We start from the raw sequence: 19,574 nt of genomic DNA, 5'->3' as shown, positions 1-19,574 counted from the left end.
CTTTCTATTTGTATTTTTTTTATTTGATATCTAGAAATGATAGCTACTGTTACTGGTAAAGTCATGTGACGAGAAAGGTATTAAGAATGAATGTGGAGGGAAGTACGAGGAGAGGAAAACCGAGGGAAAGGTGGATGGATTTAGCTGTAGATTATAATTATCTTGAGAAAAATTAAAAACTAAATTTCACCCCATACAAAAAGCTTCACTCCATCACATTTTTTGGGGACAAAAACAAGACAAAGTAAAGAGTTTTGACCCAAATGTCAACTCATGGTAGCCGTAAAGGTGTATTACGGTAATTTAAAATAATTTAGAATGGCAAGTAGGCAATTCCGAATAGCCCATAATTCCATCAAGAAGTTTTGGACTATTCGGAAATACCCGAACAGACTATGACTAAGAAATGAAACAAAACAAATATTTTTAAAGTTTACTTTTTAATATACTTTTGGGTTTTGGCACAATTTTAAACAATGTGACCTGGTTTATACTAGGTAATAAAACCTAAAATCTACCTACTTATACATTTGAAAAAAATCGAATGCTAAGTCAAACGGGTGCACTGTGGAGATATTAACAAAATACAATAGACAAAAACAAGTCATAAAAAAAATCTAAAATACTATTTTAAGTACTGTGATGTTTACGTTTTTAACAAAAATCATGGCAAGATTATCTACTTATACAAAATTTTGTGTTTATAATAAATAATAAAGATGTTTAAGTAAGCAACATTAAAAAGTTGTTCGAGATCTATTCCCAATATTGTTTCTTCCATTCGATGTTCCAGAATTAAAAAGCAAAACCGGTGTGTGTACAGTACATCAATAGTAACGTATGAAACAACGCTCTAAAAGTGCCATTTTCAACCAAAAGGGTACTTATTGTCGCTTTTCAGTAAGGCGCTATTTCCATATAGCTTCAATTAGAAATGAACCTTATCGACAACCGACAATGTGGTACCTTTTGGTTGAAAACGTCACAAATAGATAGAGATAAATCTCTACAGATCGCGTTTATAAGTATAGGTATATTACAGTCTAATTGTTCTAAATATGTACTAGCATAACGACATATCTTTTTGTTTGAGACTGGGTACATAGATACTTTTGATGCGTAGTCTGATCCGCTACTTTTGATGCTTACCTACTGTACATAAATGTGACGTTTTCAACCAAAAGGTACCACATTTTCGGTTGTCGATAAGGTTGATCTCTAATTGAAGCTATATGGAAACAGCGCCTTACTGACAAGCGACAATAAGTACCCTTTTGGTTGAAAATGGCACAAATGAGTGGACCAACTATTTCTTGTTTTATTCGGTCCCATCAGCCACGGGACAATAGTAGCAAAGTTTGTAAGAATGGACGTAGGTATGTAGTTTGACGAAAAGGATCCATCTTAAATTTGTCATTAAAATTTTTCTTTTCGAATTTAAAATGTCGTGAGCACCTAATATAAGCTCGACATGTTTCAGTGAGCATAGATGTCTATTTTCGGGCACTAAAATTGACTTCATTTTGACATAAAGTTCAAATTCACTGACAGATTTTTGTGGATTGGATCCTTTTCGCTAAATTACGTCCAAATGTTGTACCACGGACATACATGCTCAACTAATTACCATAAAGCAAGATATTAAGAGTGGCCCAGGAGAACATAAGCATGGGAGCGAGTGACAAGAAAAAGTTGATTTACCTACCCAAATACAATTTACATTTTTACATAACATCGATTTTGCTTTTTCTACCCAAGAGGATCATTGATTTCTGTGCAAAAAAGAATGGAATGAAAAGAAAATGGACACGTCCAGAAGTGAAATATTAAGTATCAATAATAAAACAACCACATTACTAACGTTTACCATCAAATATCGCGTATTTACATGTATTCAACATAAAAATAAATAATTTAACGGCACTGTCTAAACCCTTACACATTTACTAAGAATAATACACACTACTTAATCCATAAACATTAATCCACGTACACATTTTTTTAATTTACTCTTACTCTAGTCTACGTTCTCGATTACTGGCATACAGCGTTACAAATTAAAAAAAAGGGAAACGAAAACTTTTAAGAAAAATAAATAACAAAAATTATAAATGGCAATTAACGTTAAACAACCACGGTTTAACTAACTCTAAATATCTATACAACATTGTATTCTGTACTTATTATAAACGCTAAATTGTGTCGTTTCATGGGAAAATTAACCAATGGGCGCTTGGCTCTGGGCCAACCTCTCCAAAGTACCGTTTTCTAAGCAATGACACATTTTATTTATTATGCTTGTACATACAGCTTAGACTATTTCCTACTAATGTAAATTGCACGATTTGATAAAGCGAACATTTTTATTTTATTTTAATAATAACCCACATGTCGGTGGGGATAATACCGCGTCTACACTCGTGCCAATTTTACCGAATTTGGACATAATTACGTGTAAAAAAACCAATCCATTTAAAAAATTCGAAATTGGTACTCATTTGCTAAAACCACAGACTAGATAATCATACGCACGAAGTCGCCATAGATAACTTCTAATTCTATATTTTTTTATGAATTATTTTGACAGCTGAGGCGCGTAGCGTAGCGTCCAGATGGCGCTATTGTCTGCGCTACAAAATCATGATTTCTATTATTGGTCTATATGGATTGGCTCTTTTATGTAACTACGTCAAAACTGTATAAGTTTACAATTTTACAGGTTACAATAAGATTTCATATCAGAATTGGTAAAATTAGAATATGTAAAATTGTAACTCCAAATAATACTAGATTTAGAGAGCCAAACCTGCTTGGCGACAAATAATCGCGTTGAAATAAACACCGGTTTGTATAAAAACAATTGACAATTATTGAATTGACAATGTAAAGCTTTATGCACACTGGTTCAAAAACAATCTTTTATAAAGATTCAAAAAAATCCTCAGAAAATGAAAAACAATTTTCACTATTCTTACAAATACCAAATAACCTGTATCTTACAATAGTAGCGATTTCTACTAAAACTATGAGTATTAAGATTATTATTTTATTACAATCATTATGCTTTAACAGATCTCACTGGATTCAAAACAGTTCTGTGTTCAAAACACTACAATTTTCAAGCATACGCTTCGAATTTTTGGTTTGATATATTCTCGATTTTAAGTCTAAAGCGTCTAAATACATACAATCCTTGGAACACGTTTCCAAGTCTAAAACAGTTAAAAGGTACTTCTATAGTTATAATCTCTGAAACTTACGCTACATAAGCCAAAACGTTAAATATCTACAAAGATGTATGTACATTTTCCTGAGCTCAGGACTGATCTTTTAAATATTGAAGTTATATACACTTTTTTTATCTAATTCCCTAATTGTTGGTTAAACGTTTGGCACAATTTTGCATAATCGCCAAATATTCCAAATAACCCCTAAAGGGTCCTAACGCTTATTTCACTAATGGAATAATCTCATAATTATAGACATTTTGTATAAACGAGAGAGATCCAATTGTGACACTGGCATCGATATCGCCGTACTTTACAGGCGAGTAGCACAAAAAAATGTTCCATAAAATTTTCTTCTTTTCTAGAAGTTACCAGGGGTGGTGAGAGGGGGGCAGGGCGAGGGGCGCGGCGTGCGGGTACGGCCAGCCGCGCGCCGGCCCTCAGTCGTCCTCGCGCGGCGACAGCGGGGGAGAGAAACCGGGGTTCATGTAGTTACCTCCGTTGGGAGGGGGGGAGGAGTTCGAAGGCCCTGGGGACGACAGCGAGGGGAGGAAGCCCAGCTCGCTGCCCCCCTCCCGGCACCACAGCTGCCGCATCTCTTGGCGCCGCGTGCGCATCAGGTTCTTGTATTCCGATATCCGCATCTTCTTGCCGTCGACTATGCAAGTCCGCTTGGGTCGCGGTCGGTACCTGGAAGTATGAAGGTATGTTCATCAATATAGGGTTGCAATTTAGATTAATGCACAAGAAGGTTCCTGGCTTTTTGAGAATCTTAAAAGCTATACACGGTTTTGGCCCGAACCCCTATAGATTCACCAGTTTAAAACATCACAGTGAATGAGTCTTAACGGAGCTTGCTATAAGAGCAGTCTTCTCATTTTAATTAATTATTAATTAAAAAATGTGTACCATCAGCCGTAAAAGTGCATGGCGACTTTATCAATGACTTCATTCACTTAACTGTGCGTCCGTTTATAGTCTTTCTCCTAATATGATAGCTAAAGAAACATACGCAGTAGATACCACCGATAAAAAGTTTCTTACGACTTTCGGTTACAAAATGTGTAAGGACAAAAAGAAATCTTACCTATAATCAGGGTGCTTCTCCATATGCTGCTTTGACAGCCTCGACTGCTCCTCATAGTACGGTTGTTTCTCAGCGTTCGACATGGACTTCCACCGCGCCCCTAATATCTTCGATATGTTAGAATTATGCATATCCGGGCAGGCTTTGAGGATCTTCCGGCGTTCGTCCTTGGCCCAAACCATGAAGGCGTTCATGGGCCGCTTGATGTGGGGCTTGCCTGCCTCGTCGCGCTTCGGTTGGCGGACGAGCTTGGCTTTCTCGGTGTCTTCGGCGGGTGATTGGCCCCAAGAGGACGCTGCAAAGAGAAACAGTTGGTTTATATTTTGGTGTGTTTTCGAATTATGAGGTTACGAAAAATAGGGAAATGAACTGAAACATTAGGTTCAATGGGGCAAGGCTTGAAATGTGCTTGTTTTTTGCAGCATTAAGATTTAGAGGTGGGGGGACAGTTCATATGGCCGATGGGAGAGGGGGAAGCCATACCTACATTCAGTTTTCTAGGTGTCCCCCCCCCCGCTCCGGGCGACGCCCATGTTTGGGTTTATATGCGTAGGCCGTCAAACATAGTCGTAATAAATCACGAAACTCCAAAACTACTTAAACGGATTACACAATTTTATTACAGCAGGAAAATAATAAAGCTAAATTGCCTGTTGTCCACTAATTGTATGGGAACGAGTCCATCAGTAGCGAAGCTAAGCTATGCTATAAATTAAGGTTATTTGTGAACGATGCCGTAAAATGGTCGTTAAGTGAGGATTAACACCTTTCTAATGGGGTGTCGGAGATACCATTTTTAGCTAAATTACGAAGATACAAAATATATCTACTAATTTTTGCAGGTTTCTTTTTAGGATTCCGTAACCAAAGGCTAAAAACGGGACTCTATTACTAAGACTCCACTGACGGTCTGTCTGTCTGTCACCAGGCTGTATCTCAGAACCGTGATACAACCTGTTGCCGCTATAACAACAAATACTAAAAAGTACGGAACTTCAGTGAGCGAGTCCGACTCGCACTTGTCCGGTTTTTTCAAAACTTCAAAGTACAATCGCTGACAGAAGTATCAAAACTTCCATAAACCCAAATAACACAACAGATTCTTCTCGATTATGTGATTTAGGTCCATAAACGGACCGACAAGGTTTTATTATGATGAATTCATTAGTAAAGATTATACAGAGCGCGAAGGAATGTCGTATAGTTCGGAATGTCGTTAACTAGTTGTCGTTACGTTTCACACACCTAGTTCAAGGTGTAAATAACAAATTTCTATAAAGAAAACTATGTTAATCCATACTTATTTTAATATTATAAATGCGAGTCTGTCTGTCTGTGTGTACCTCTTCACGCTTAAACCGCTGAGCCAATTAAGTTGAAATTTGGCATAGAAATAGTTTGAATGAGTCTCTATTGTTTCCCATAAAGTTTGTCATAATGTATTGTTTGTCCATTTTCGATAGTCATAATTTGTTTTTTCTCAGATACGCGTAACTTTTCAGGATCGTCATAAAACAAACCTAACCTAACCTATCTATACGATAACTTTACAAAAATCCTGAAAAGTTAACGGTTTCATAATTATGACAAATTTATGATATTAGTATAAAAATACGCCACACAATTTTTCTTTGCCTCATAGTTGATCGGTAGAAATTATTCTAACTATAGTAAGTACTAATCATAACTTAAACGTTAGTTTCTTTTCTGCAGTAAAAGTTATAAATGGATAAAATACTCAATAACAATGAATTGAAGAAACGCACGATACTCGTACAAACAAAACGTGAAACAAAATTACAATACACATTACGAGTATATTATACACATCGTAAAGCATATTTCAATCCAAAATGATTGCCTAACACAGATGTGCTAACGTTACATAACTAATGCTGTAATGTTACAATTATTTCACAAATCATTATGAGGCTAATAAACAGCGTAAAACATACAAACCAATCAAATTAGCCGTACTTTATTACGAGCTGTCATAAACGCGCTCCAGAATCAAGTAGGAACGCGAACGGTTCCGCTTTGGAGTAGGTCGATAATTTGGACGTAGTTCAGCGGAAAAGATCCATGGTCGAAATATAACTTTCCTTTTTGACAGAAAGTCTAAATTTTTGTATGCCCATGGACGCCTGCGACACCAGAGGAGTTGAAGTGCGTTGCCGGCTCTAAATAGTTTTTCTAAGTATTTATTACCTATTGTTACTAACATATTTAGTTTTAATTTAAGATTAGTTATTTTCTTTTAAATGTAAATGTAATTGTATATGGAATTTTTATTCTGAAATAAATTATTTGAATTGAATTTAATTTAATTTAATCCTCGAATGACGGAACATATATATTTAATTGTCGATAAAATATTTTTCTACGTCAATAGTATAAGTGTAATTCTACAGTTTAGCTGTGTGAGGCAGGAAGTTTCCTAAATATGTCTTCTCATTAAATGCATGGCAATTAAACTAGTTCGCTAACAGGTGTCAAGTTGAGGATTGATCATGTTAACGGATTCTGGCCTTAACGGAAATAGAAATGGTGTTGTGCTTAGTATTAATATGATAATTAAATCTCAAAATTTCGCATTTATGTTGGTATCGATATAAACTACTAGGTTTGCCCGCGACTTCGTCTGCGTAGAGCTAGTAATTTGGGTACCTAGCTTATTTTTTTCCAATCTGCTTTTTATCGATTTCCCATACAAACTTCCATCCCCCTTTTCACCCCCTTACAGGATGATTTCTGGGATAAAAACTATCCTATGTCCTATCCCGGGACTCAAACTCTTATATACCAAATTTCAACTAAATCGATTCAGACACACTTTCACATTTATAATATTAGTAAGTAGGACTTAAATAGTAATTAATAGTTGTACAATTTTCCATTTACCACCTTGACTTGTTTCGGTGGTGTTTGTTCGTCCCTATAGGCAACATCGATATCAAGATGTATTAGACAGCCAGCTCAACCTGTCTGAAAATATTACATTTTATACAAAAGATCCCATCTCTTCAGAAATTGGGTCATATCACGACATCCGCTAGAACGCTGACGGATTCGCCAACTCCCTCAAACCCAAAACGTTCTATATCACATCCTTATATTATTCAATTTCGAATTCTACCAGCTTAATTATAGAGCTGTTAATCATTTAAATTTTAATTTATTTGTGACTTTTTTGCTTTGGTGTGCGTGAGTTACGCGATTAATCCGCGCGCGGAAGCATCCACCACTCAAAGAGGGGCATTCCTCGTATTAATTTGACACGCAGTTAGATAATTTATAACATCCTACGGCAGATCGCGATACTGAGGCGGTGCGCTCGCGCAGTGATTTGCGCAAAAATCTAAGATACCTAATAATAGAAAATAGGAACTTTTTTAATTTTTAACAAGCAACATCTGCGAACGATGCCATTAATGTTGGAATAAATTAGTAATTAATTAAATCAGTAAAATTTCTACTTTTAAATTTATAGGAACTTTTATTAAGTTACGAGTAGGTATTGTAAAACAGTGTATAAGTATAAGTAACATAACTGCTTACTACTTAAATGAATTATAAATTATGCAGCGATCTTATAATTATTACTGTTTTAGTAAAGTTAGCTCACTTAGGTAACTTATTAATAGTTTTTATTTATCGATTCTGATCGTTACTTTCTTCACTAATCCCATTTTATTAAATAGGTACCTACACTTTGAAAAATGAAATATTATCCGATTAAAAATACAAAGCACTTGCGTGCGCATCAGTGCTCAGAGCGGAAGCGCGCGTCCCCAACGCCATCTATTACACGTTCCCTGCACTTCTTGTTTTAGGCAGGAAGCGAGCGACACCCGCAATTTTGTATTTGCGTTGGGTACTCGCCAAATATTTAAAGTACCTCGTTTTATTGTACTTAAGTATAATATAGTTTGGCTATTGCTTGCTGTCAATTAGCAAGGCAGTATTTTACTAGAATATTGGTGCAAAAGACACGAACAAATCGATGTGGAACGGAATTGACTCACGTAAATTAACGCTGTCATAATTATATTGTGTTTAAATTCATGTGTTAAACAAAACTCTGACATAATACTCTTAGACTTAAGACAGCGCTATTAAAATACCATAAGCTAAGTATAGAAGTCAAGTATAAAACGCCTACAATTTAAAAGTAAAAGCACGCCAACCGAACCGACAATGGTCTGCAGGAATGTCATCAACGATTAAAGTAATAAAAACGAAGAGCAAACAAACAAGACCCAAAACGTAATAAAAATAAATCCGAAAACAGGTCTATAAGATTTAGAGAAACACATCGAGATGATTATCATGTGTAATTAATATTTCTAAATGTATTTAGACGAATTGTTTTATGTTATAGTGCTTTTAGTTTCGTAAGCAGAGAGAGTTCCAATTCGTGAGCGACGAGTAGATAAATTGTATTAATTATTGTAAATCTTTGCGAAGATTCATTGACTTGAACGTGGTCATTTATATTAGTAGTATGCCCGTTACACACGTGTGCGAAAGCCGCGACCTGACGTGACCCGAGAATGTAAAGCTCGTATGTTTTCTTTCTTTCTTTTTTTTTCTTGATGGACTTGAGGGCGGTGTTGCCCGTAGCCAATGTTACGTAAAAGGGTAGGAACAAAATAAATGCTCTTAGAGCACGACGCTGTTCGGTGGTTGTTGTAGTTGTCTCGTAAAACCGATAGCTGGATTTTACGAGAAGCACGTGGACTACCGGCCGTTGACTCCAAAATGGTGGTTAAACACGCTTTGAGATTAATTCTCCATTCACTGCACACTACCACATTAGATTATTGTATAATAAAGCTATCGATATTACACTTTAAACAATATTAATGAGCAAAAAACAAAGGAATTAATCACGAGGCTACTATCAAGATGGCGTTCGAACCGGAAGTCCTATGTTTTCTTTCTTCGTAGGCAAAAACTAACTAACACTAAGCAGAAAGACTCGCGAATGCGCGAAGAATAGGTATAGGTAAACCAAATTGTCAATAAATAAGAACAAAAAAAACTATAGGTACTCATCCTTTTCTTTTGGGTGCTAGTGTAAGACAAAGATAGTATGATTCTGTCTATGTTTGAAATGAGACAGTCCTTTGACAAACTACGCGTTGCCAAGTGTGAACCTTGCTTTACAATATATTAGTAACCAATAAAAAATTATAGGTGGACAGAAATGCAGAAAACATAAGTTTTTTTATGATAAATGGACAGTAGCTAATGTTGCTAATATTTTAAACAATCTTTAATTAATATTTCCTGCAACCAGTTCCGTCACAACAATATGTAACATTTTAATTTTTCTCGCATTAACATATATTTATTTAAGATGATGAAGACAAAATGGCTGAATTGCTAACGTAAGATGTCAGGTTAGAAATTATTATGAGATTCAAACATTTCACAGAAAATCTACGTGACCTATATCACTTTCGATTGCAGAATATAACTGTTTTAGAGTACACGATGTATTAATTATATTTAGCAATTAAACGGATAGCGGCGACATGGCCCGTTGGTGAATTTTCACATTTCTGAGTTGGAAGCCATTTATCTAAATCCTTGTTTATTTTCGTGGTTTCGTAAATGTGAAATTGGAACTGGCGTCTTGTTTTGCGGGTAAATTTGCTTTAGGAGTAGATTTTTAGTTTTAAAGTGGATTATATTTTATAGGCTTTGTTTTTACATTTATTATTTATTTATTTATTTTAAACTTTATTGCACAAGAACAAGTACAAAAGGCGGACTTAATGCCTCGAGTCATTCTTTACCAGTCAACCACTGTGCCAAACAGAAATTAGTTAAGGTGGGTGCAGTGCGATGCGAAAAAAATATGTTCTAAATATAAATTCTAATACAATACATTGTACATGATGACTTTTTTTCGTTTGGCGTTCGTTGATGTACGCTTGTCATCTCTGACAGTAAAAGTTCATGTATCGATTCTGTGTGTGGGCGAATAACTAAACCATTACACTTCGAGAAAAACATCTCAAATAAAAATAAATAATCTCTTATCCTAACGACGTCTATCTACAGACGATTCAATTATAAAAAAACAATAAAGTGAGCTAAAAACATAATGACCTACACTAAAAAACTTACAAATAAAAAATCTGACCTAGGTCTAGGTCGTGTAGTAAATTAATTCAATTATTAATTTTACAATAATTTGCAATTTGTCAGAGCGAATAATTGTCATTTCGTAAGTTTGTCTGACACAAGGTTAATGTTGGAGCATTATTGTGTAAGATGTTTTGCCTCTGCCCTAAACTTGGCAGCCATATTGTTTTGCAATCTGTGTTATCTATGATAAAAGTTGATCTGTTAAGGCATGGCCAGGTCATGGTTTAAACTTTTATTTGAATATCAATGTCGCGAGATGTTGTTTTAAACATTGGTAAAAAGTACTGAAAATTTGCAGTAAAAATTCAAGAATTTTCTTCTAATATTACCACAGCTACTAAACTTTAATAATTATTAATCAACATGCTATCTACGCTACTGTGTCTCTACTTGTTGACTATATATTGAAGCTAAAATACTACATACTAATAAATAAATATAGATCTATTATGATATTTTTAGAATATAGACTTGATTTAGATTATATTTGTAAGTTTTATAAAACAACATTTATCTACATCTCATTTAAGCAGTTTACTCGTATATTTACAAATAAAGCTTCTTATAAGTCCTTGAACAAGTCAGCTGTTCAATTTAAAGCTACAAATTGGACTAAAACCAGAGTCCCATAACTAAAATTACACTTCTAAAGTATTCTAAACTATTAAACAACTCTGTTTTACATCGTACGTTTTGTTAAAATAAAATCGATATTAATCAGCCAGTTTAAACGTCGCGCGTCAAATATATCAGTTGATTGAGCCTTGTAGACATTTGAATTTGACAATGTTATGTCCCGAAACGCGCTAATAAATGATTTGGTTAGACAGCCGCGTTCATATTTTGGGAACACTTACGTATTAGTGACGCAGGGCGACGTCATTCTAAACTGTAGAGTAGAAGAGAAAGATCACAATCGGCGATTATGCGTTTGGGCTATTTAGATAAAGAAGTGACCTAGAAATTTGATGAGGTTGTTATTTGTTAATTCAACATGAAAATTTTTCGCATTTTTAAGAACTGTAAGACTGTGACATACACATATTTTGTCAGGAACCGCTGGCTTGCTTTACTCGTATTCCTTAACGATCTCGCTGAAACGCGGCCGTCTTTAAAACAGTCGACAGACGTTTTTCCGGAATAATGTATTATTTCCTATTTTCTTAAGTTTGTTAAAGAGAGAGAGAGAGAGTTTGTTATGTAGACAATAGACATATCTCAACCTTTTGGATCATTTTTAGATAATTATGAAATAGTAACTGGTATCATTCAAAATAACAGATTTCTTTTAGATACTTTAACCGTTATTTATATGTTAAACAACAAAACTAAACTATAACGAAAAGTACAAAAATTTTACGGCATTAAAACCGCTTGAGACATTTAGTTTTTCAGCAAAAAAAGTCTGATTCACATACAAACGCTGATAAAAAAATTCTATTTAGAATCAGTGTCATCGGCAACTGGTGTTTCCTTTGATGTGCCTGTGTCAGAGGTGACTCAATTCATTAAACAAGTGTTTTGTCAAAGCCACAAACCAGTTTCGTAGACGGATTGACAGATAACAAGGTACGAAACTTTAATTGTATTATCATGTTTTTCAATCATCTTAGGTGCCGCCGCTTTTGGTGTTGTCCACGGTTTCATTCGTGTGAGTGACCGAAGAATTAACCTAATCGAATTTGTATTTTGTAATAAGTTTTCTAACCATCTTAACTGTCTCGAGTCATATTAAACATTAGGTATCTACTTATTAATAGTTTAACGGTTAACGGAAGACTTTTATTGGGGAAGTGGGCAGACGGTTGCGGGAGAGTGGTCATGACCCTCGCTCCGGGTCGTTCCTTTTGCAAAGGTTGTCCATCGCTGTTCAACGTGGCAACGCGGCGAGCCTGATGGGCTCCTTTGCATCTGGAGGGGCGCGGGGCGCATTTTGTGAATAGTTTTTGTGTTTGTTAGGTTCTAGTTTAGGTTAAGATTTTTGTAATGTTTTATTTTGTATGACATGTATGTATCCTTGAAGTAAACATGAATAAAACTTGTAACATTTAAGTTTAACGGTTTAATTCACATATTTTTAGTCATTCGTGCGACGTATTTCAGAGAATCTAGGTCTCCATATAAACCTAACAAGCATACAAACTAAGAGTAAGCGATCATCGTAACATATTGACGTTCGAATCTTTTTGAAGAACTCCACACTGTAGCATCACAAGAAGAAGCTATGTTCAACTTACTGTTACACTGCGCGTTGTAATCGTCGTCCTTCTGCATGCTGTACTGGGGGGAGTCCGGCACAGGTGGGTACGGCACGAAGCGGGGCAGCATCATCGGCGCCGGCGACGGGGAGCGCTGCTTGCTGAGGTTGAGGGGCGCGTCGGGGTCTGGCGGCGGGGAGCGCGCGCTGGCGGTCAGTTGTGCTAGCTGCGCGGTCGCCGGCCATGGGGAACCCACCTGTAGATACAAGAAAAATAAAAACAATGACAACTAACAGATACAAAAGTCGGGATACTTAAAGGATAATCGTTATTAGCGTTTTAGTGAATGAATGAATGTGATGATGATGCGGAAATGTAGTTACAGATTTTCTGTTAACTATCATCAAGTCGGCTGTTATGGGGTGTGTATTTACGTCTGTGATATAGGGGCCTGTTATCGAACAGGATGCCTAAGTAAATTCAAAAAGAATTTGTTACATCGGCCGCCAATTTTCTTTGCAGTTTTTTTTTGTTAGTACTACAATTTTATTTAGTACATCGACAACTGGTTTCGGTATAGTTTGCAAAATTAGTTGACACACTTTTGTGTATCATAAATTATTGGCCGTATCGTACAAGCGTGTCACACTAATTATAAGGCCAATTAGAGACACCGCGAGAGGCGGTGCAAGCCAAATCACGCGGTCAGTTTTTGGCAGCAAATGGGGTGACAAAACTTTAATAAATGCGGCATTTATAAGCCTACTGTTTAACAGAGGCGGTTGATTAGTTATTATATATTATAGTCAGCTACGGACTGGTTGAAAGCTTGGCTGTATGAAACGAATTTTTATTATGTTAAGGCGGTTCCCTGAGCCAGAAGGCGAAAAATCTCCTTATATGATCATGTTTTTCTAAGAGGCGTTGATATTCGTAGACGTGGAAAAAATATATGTAGTTCTTGACTATATTATCTTTAACAACATGGCTTCCGATACACGAATTATGACACTTCGCTCGATACAATTAATTCCCAAAGTAACCTCTAACTCGGACTTTTAATCGTTGTTTACTGGGTTATTTATTATGTGATACTATAAACAAAAAAAGAAGAAAAAACAATCTTAACTTAAATAGTAACTTCATAGCTTTCGAATTTCGATATTGTAAGGTCGACAAAATTCGATCAAAATTTACACTTGGCGCGTATGATCTTTCCCGTTCTTTCTTGCAAAATGTGACAGTGACAGCGGCAAACCGATGGAACGGCCTTAAAGATGAAAAAATATCTGGGAGACCGAGCGTTGCTGGGAAAATATAAAAGCTCAAAAATGCGCGTTTTCCCAGAGATAAGACGACCTAGCTAGATCGATTTCTCGCCCCCGAAAAGAAATAGCGAATTTCATCGAAATCTGAGGATTTCGAACGAACGAAGAAACGAGCCGTTTCCGATATCCCCAAAATATATAAATATATATGTACCTATATATACAAGAATTGTTCGTTTAAAGGTATAAGATATTATATATAAAATAGTTTTCAGTTCCTAAACTCAAATACTTTCTTCTAGAAAGTCACCGTGAAGCTTGTTTACTATCCACCTGAGACCTGAGATTAGTGATAGGCCAGTAAGTTGTAAATATGAAAATTAAAGACGCTTGCAAATGGATTTTTAATAATGAAAACATGTTACATCTTCGTGTTAAACAATTAAAAGGCGGTCAACACTAAAGTTTCCTTAATCGGATGTTACATCAACCTTCAAGTTATTTTTATATTCCGAAATTGGATGATGGATTACCACAGGGTTCATTTTGCATAACACACCGGTTTTGTACAACTTTCGTTTTCATCTTCAGTGCTAAGAAAGATAATTAATTATTAGTTATGGTTCTCAAAATGGCTCCGTTTTGGCTATTTTACCTACTACCTACTATATTTAGTTTTATTGAAGAGACCGCTTTTTAGCGACTGCCTGTTGTTTACCTTTAAAGCTGAAATTGTTGCTTTTTGAGGTGTGAAATAAAGCGTACCTATACTATTTATTTTATATACCTACCTACTATATTTTGAATTAAATGGACTATACATATTTTTACTGCCATTTTCATATAAATATGTAAATAAAATCCCTGAGTTAAGTTTACTGTTTCCGGTAAAGCTCCTTAAGAATTGGTTTACAAAAAAGTAGGTATTCAATCTAAAGCTTCCTTTAGGTGCCATAAATTTAAATCAAAATAAATCAATCCCTTAGGACTATTAGGAGTCTCTAATATTAGCCGTTACTCCCTCTCCCTTTAAGAGCAAATTAAATGAGTTTATCGCATCTATGGCTAACGATTACCTAATGTGAAGAAGGCAATTCACGAGAACCTTGGTCCAGTTGCCTCATTAAAAACCGTTAAACTGTTGGTTTTTACAATCGTGTTAATTAAAGGAAGTTATCTAATCCCCTATCGTACAAGAAACAAATGGGTAGAAAACGAACGCTATTTTGTAATAATATATCATGTTTATTATTTTGTGTATCTCATCAAATTGGAAGACTTTTTGAACAAAAACGATGTAATGAAAGCTAGCCATCACAAGCGTCTCTAACTGTTAAGAGAAAATACTATTGTTTGATTATTTAATAAGCCAAAAATGTGTATTGAATGTTGTACGCTACATGTGTATTGTGTAATTGCGTCACATCTTTGATAAAAGATCAGTGGCAAACTCTATGGAATATTTTCTATAAAAGGCCATCAATTATAGTTGCAATCAGTTTGTCCTAAGATCTATAACTACCTATATATGAGTGTATTTGGGACGCTTATGATCACGTTCCTTAAACAACATCAGAAAAGTATCAGAAACGGTCAAGAACTTACGTTGGGCTGTTGAGCCCTCATCTGTTCCAACATCGGCAGTAGAGACAGCGGCGGTCCAGGGTACAGTCCATGCTGCCCGCGCCGTACCAGCTCCTGTCTCCTCAGTTGCTCCTGCTGCAGTCTTTGGAACTCCAACTCTGCTGTCACGTTGCCGATATTCTAAAACAATGAGAAAAACACTTTTAGTACGGAAATAAGCGCCTTCTGGAACATTAAGTCATCATCATTCGCTTGCCCTTATGCCATTCATTTGGGGTCGGCGCAGCATGTCTTTTTCTTCTATACCTCTCTCTCGCCTGTCATCTCATCATTCACTCGCGTTCGTGTCATATCATCTCTCACACAGTCCATCCACCTTTTCCGCGTCTCACCCCCCCCGGTTGTCACCTCTCCCGTTACTTCCCTCCATGTTCATTGGTAATACCTTTTCTCGTCACATGACTTTCATCCCTCCGCATCACATGTCCGTACCACGCTCGGCGATTCACTCTTACTTTTTCTACTAACATTAAGTACATTTTGCTAATCTAAAACGCAGAGCGCGTAGAATGACGGGAAAGTCGTTCTGGCTCATTGTTATAAGTTGCTTGCTGGCATGAGTGACCTACTGCTCATAATTGCGGATAACAAATATTTGAGGTTGTTGACTAAAATTTACTTGATGCAGTCATATAAATACAAATACAAATACAAATAGTTTATTATCATAAAAGTTGTTTACATGTGTATCGATATATCCATCAGACTCCAAACTAGGCTGAGCCTGTATCTTGGAAGTCTGCGAGAGCGATTGACAATTATGTCCACGTTATTAAACATATCTTAATACTAAAAGTAATTACTACAATACAAGCTAAAGAATACAGAAACTAAACTAAAAGATCTAAACATGATATTCAAGTTTGGGTGTGAGCGTGTGTTTGTGTGGGTGGTGGTGAGTGTGCCAAAAAGGAGTGTGTGCATGTTTGCAGGTTTGTATTATGTGGGAAGGTTAAGCCTTCGTTGTCAGTTTTTCCGTCTCAGCATAAGATAAAGTATTCAACCATCTTGTCACTTTAACTTTGACATTGTGAACCGACAATGATTTTATATCTAGAGCCCTACAAATATTGTTATAGGTGTACGGATGTGCGAAGTCTGGAGACTTTCTGGACAACGCAGACCTAACTGGGGGTAGACGGGCTTTGAAGGTTCTCTTTAGTAGCATCTCCTTATATGACGAAGAGTTAAGTAAGGATCGGTGGGTACGCGTGACTGCTTTTAGGATGTAGAGCTGACGCACCCTTAGTAACTTGGTCTCAGAGTACAGCCGATTCGTAGGGAAACGATAGCGTTTTTTGTACATAACTTTTATCACGGCTCTTTGTGCGCGTTCAAGTATTATCATGTGGCTTTTTGCTGTGCTACCCCAGACAGCCACTCCATATTGTATAACGGACTGGCACAGTGCAAGATATACGATGCGTAGCACTTCACGAGGCGCGCAATCCCGGAGTCTTTTTACGACGTAAATTAGTTTCCTCACTCTTGCGGCAAGGGTGGTAATATGCTGGTTGAAAGTGAGATGCTGATCAAATAGTAGCCCCAGATACTTGACAAATACGCGCCTCTCAATTGCTTGACATGAGCAAGGTTGTTCTGGTGAGATAGATGCGGCGACAGGGTTTGATAGACACGTGTGGTATTTAATGACACGATCTGCCGAGGGAGTGGAAGTTCGCGTTTTTGAAAATGTGACGAAGTTAGTTTTGTCTACATTCAGTGTGAGCAAGTTATTACTGAGCCATGAGGCGACTTTAATAAGTGCATTTTCCGCTTGACAGAAGGTTTTGTCCCATGTTTCGTCGTGAACCAGGATCACAGTGTCATCAGCGTAGCATAAAATATCTGTGTTTTTAAGTTTTATGTCGAAAATGTCATTGATATATATAATGAAAAGAGTTGGGCCCAAGAAATGGGGGAAATAAATGATGTTTTATGACCCGATACTCTAGACCCTTTGACAGAGAGGAGTTTAAACTAATTTCGGAAAGTAGGAGGGTCTTACTCAACCCAGTGGTAGTTGGTTACTTGACAATGACTCGTATAACTCGATTCCTAACATACTTGAATACGGTGCTCAAATATTTGTGTGAAAAACTAAATATTTTACTGTCAAGTAATAACTGTCAAGCGTATGTTTCAACCGTTTGCAGAAATGAATGTCATGAAATAATGCTTTGCCTATAAAATCGACGCAGACTAATGCTTAATTACAATCGCGATTATGTCCAAGTAAAATGCGTCGGTAAACGCCGCTCTCCATAACAATTTGTCTCAGAAAGCCGTTTCACCAGATATCACTCCTTCCACACCCTCACAATATACGGTCACAACAAAGAAACGACGACAAATCAAACTGAGACCGCACTAAATCTCAGAGACCGTAAAACATACAGACAAATAAAGAAGTTCAATTAATTGCCAAGAGCTTGACGAATACAGTATACATTTTATCAACTTCATTAAGCACGCATTGAACTGTTAATGGGTGTACAGGACATGACGTTATTGGGTGATGAAAACGACCGGAAAGAATGCAAAATTCAAGATGGTTTTATCCTTTTACTGCTGACAGTAATATAGGGATATAAAATATGGATTCGAAAAAATAATCGCTAATGGAAAACAAAAGATACATAAATAAACATGACATAATGAGCGTACAGAAAGGCCGCTTAGCGTAATAGCGGTAATCGAGCAAGTTTTTCCATCGCGCTGACAAATTGCCGTCATAACCGAACGGATTAAACTTTTTATTAAAAACAACAAACTGTGCATAACGTATGGCAATCGGCAAGGGACAGATGCTCGCGATTTATCTAATGTAAAAAGGACTTTTATTTAATAGCGGTGCCTAGCTGGTGCTTATATTTTACGCGCGTCGTTTTGGCATTTCGACCGCGTTTTGATAGAATTATTAATGTGAGAGATGATGTAAAAATGCGTGATTTGATGGAAGAAGCCAGCTGCGGTTTAATATATTGTTTTCCATCACATGTGTGCCTTCCGACCGGCGTACAGGGATGATGGAACGGGTGCTAATTTCAGCATAGTTGAACCTCGATAAGCCGTACCTTCTTAATTTCAAATCATCGTTAACCCTTAGATGCAATAAATATCAATATTAACTAAAACAACAAAGTGACAACCAAAGTGACTTTAATTAAATTAAGTAAGTAAATATTCTTTATTGTGCACCATACAGTTAAAAATACACAGAAAATGAAATGCATTTAAAAGCTAGTTAACAATAGGCGGTCTTATCGCTAAGGAGCGATCTCTTCCAGACAACCTTTCGGTAGCAGGAAACTAAGGACTTACAACACAAGTATCACATCACAGTCTTAATTTTAGGATAACATGGCTGACGCTTTTCTTGTTTCAGTGGGTATCAATATTTGTGCCATTTTCAATCAAAAGGGTACTTATTGTCGGTTGTCCATAAGGCGCTATTTCCATATTTTCCATACAGCTTCAATTTTAAATCAACCTTATTGACAAGCGACAATGTGGTACCTTTTGGTTGAAAATGTCACATTTATGTTTCAGTATTTTGCATGTAAGGATTAACACAAAACTACATCGCATTAATTAGTTATTCCTATAAAACCTGAATTAGTTAAATTATGTTTTATCCCTTTCTTACGAATACATAAGTCAAAATGACAGATGAAGATAAACGATTCATAGCTAATTCGGGCTTGTAATGCGTTTATGAATCGCAATAAATCATTATTTAAAGAAGCGATTCATCAACGATTAGTACTTTCCTTGAGATCATTTTATCGAGGTTCCACTATATTTCTGTGACAATGGAAGCTTTGCCAATAGAAACAGTTGGGCGTGATTTGGCGCCTCGATCTGATCAATAAAGATCACGATATAAATAACGACCATCTGTCAACCATCCGAACATCAAACGTAGAAGATTATTATAATTCAATTTTAACATCAGCAAAAGATACCACTATAATATAAAAAACCGGCC

The 19,574-nt window shown here is 36.3% G+C and overlaps 1 protein-coding gene across 2 annotated transcripts in view; it reads right to left on the bottom strand.

The window, feature by feature from the left end:
• Positions 1–421: 421 nt before the first annotated feature.
• The window catches only part of LOC134747262 (transcription factor egl-13), a 279,811-nt gene continuing 260,658 nt past the window's right edge, over positions 422–19,574 (bottom strand). For both annotated transcript variants that reach the window (XM_063681877.1, XM_063681876.1), the window contains exons 4-7: positions 15,545–15,703; positions 12,711–12,927; positions 4,315–4,609; positions 422–3,917 (exon numbers count right to left, since the gene is read on the bottom strand). In XM_063681877.1, coding sequence (XP_063537947.1) covers positions 3,668–3,917; positions 4,315–4,609; positions 12,711–12,927; positions 15,545–15,703 — 921 coding nt within the window. In that variant the 3' untranslated portion in view covers positions 422–3,667. The remainder of the gene's footprint in view (positions 3,918–4,314; positions 4,610–12,710; positions 12,928–15,544; positions 15,704–19,574) is intronic.

The sequence above is a fragment of the Cydia strobilella genome, chromosome 14 (assembly GCF_947568885.1).
Source record: "Cydia strobilella chromosome 14, ilCydStro3.1, whole genome shotgun sequence".
In the NCBI taxonomy this organism is placed as follows: domain Eukaryota; kingdom Metazoa; phylum Arthropoda; class Insecta; order Lepidoptera; family Tortricidae; genus Cydia; species Cydia strobilella.
This window is presented reverse-complemented; position numbering and strand designations above follow the sequence as displayed.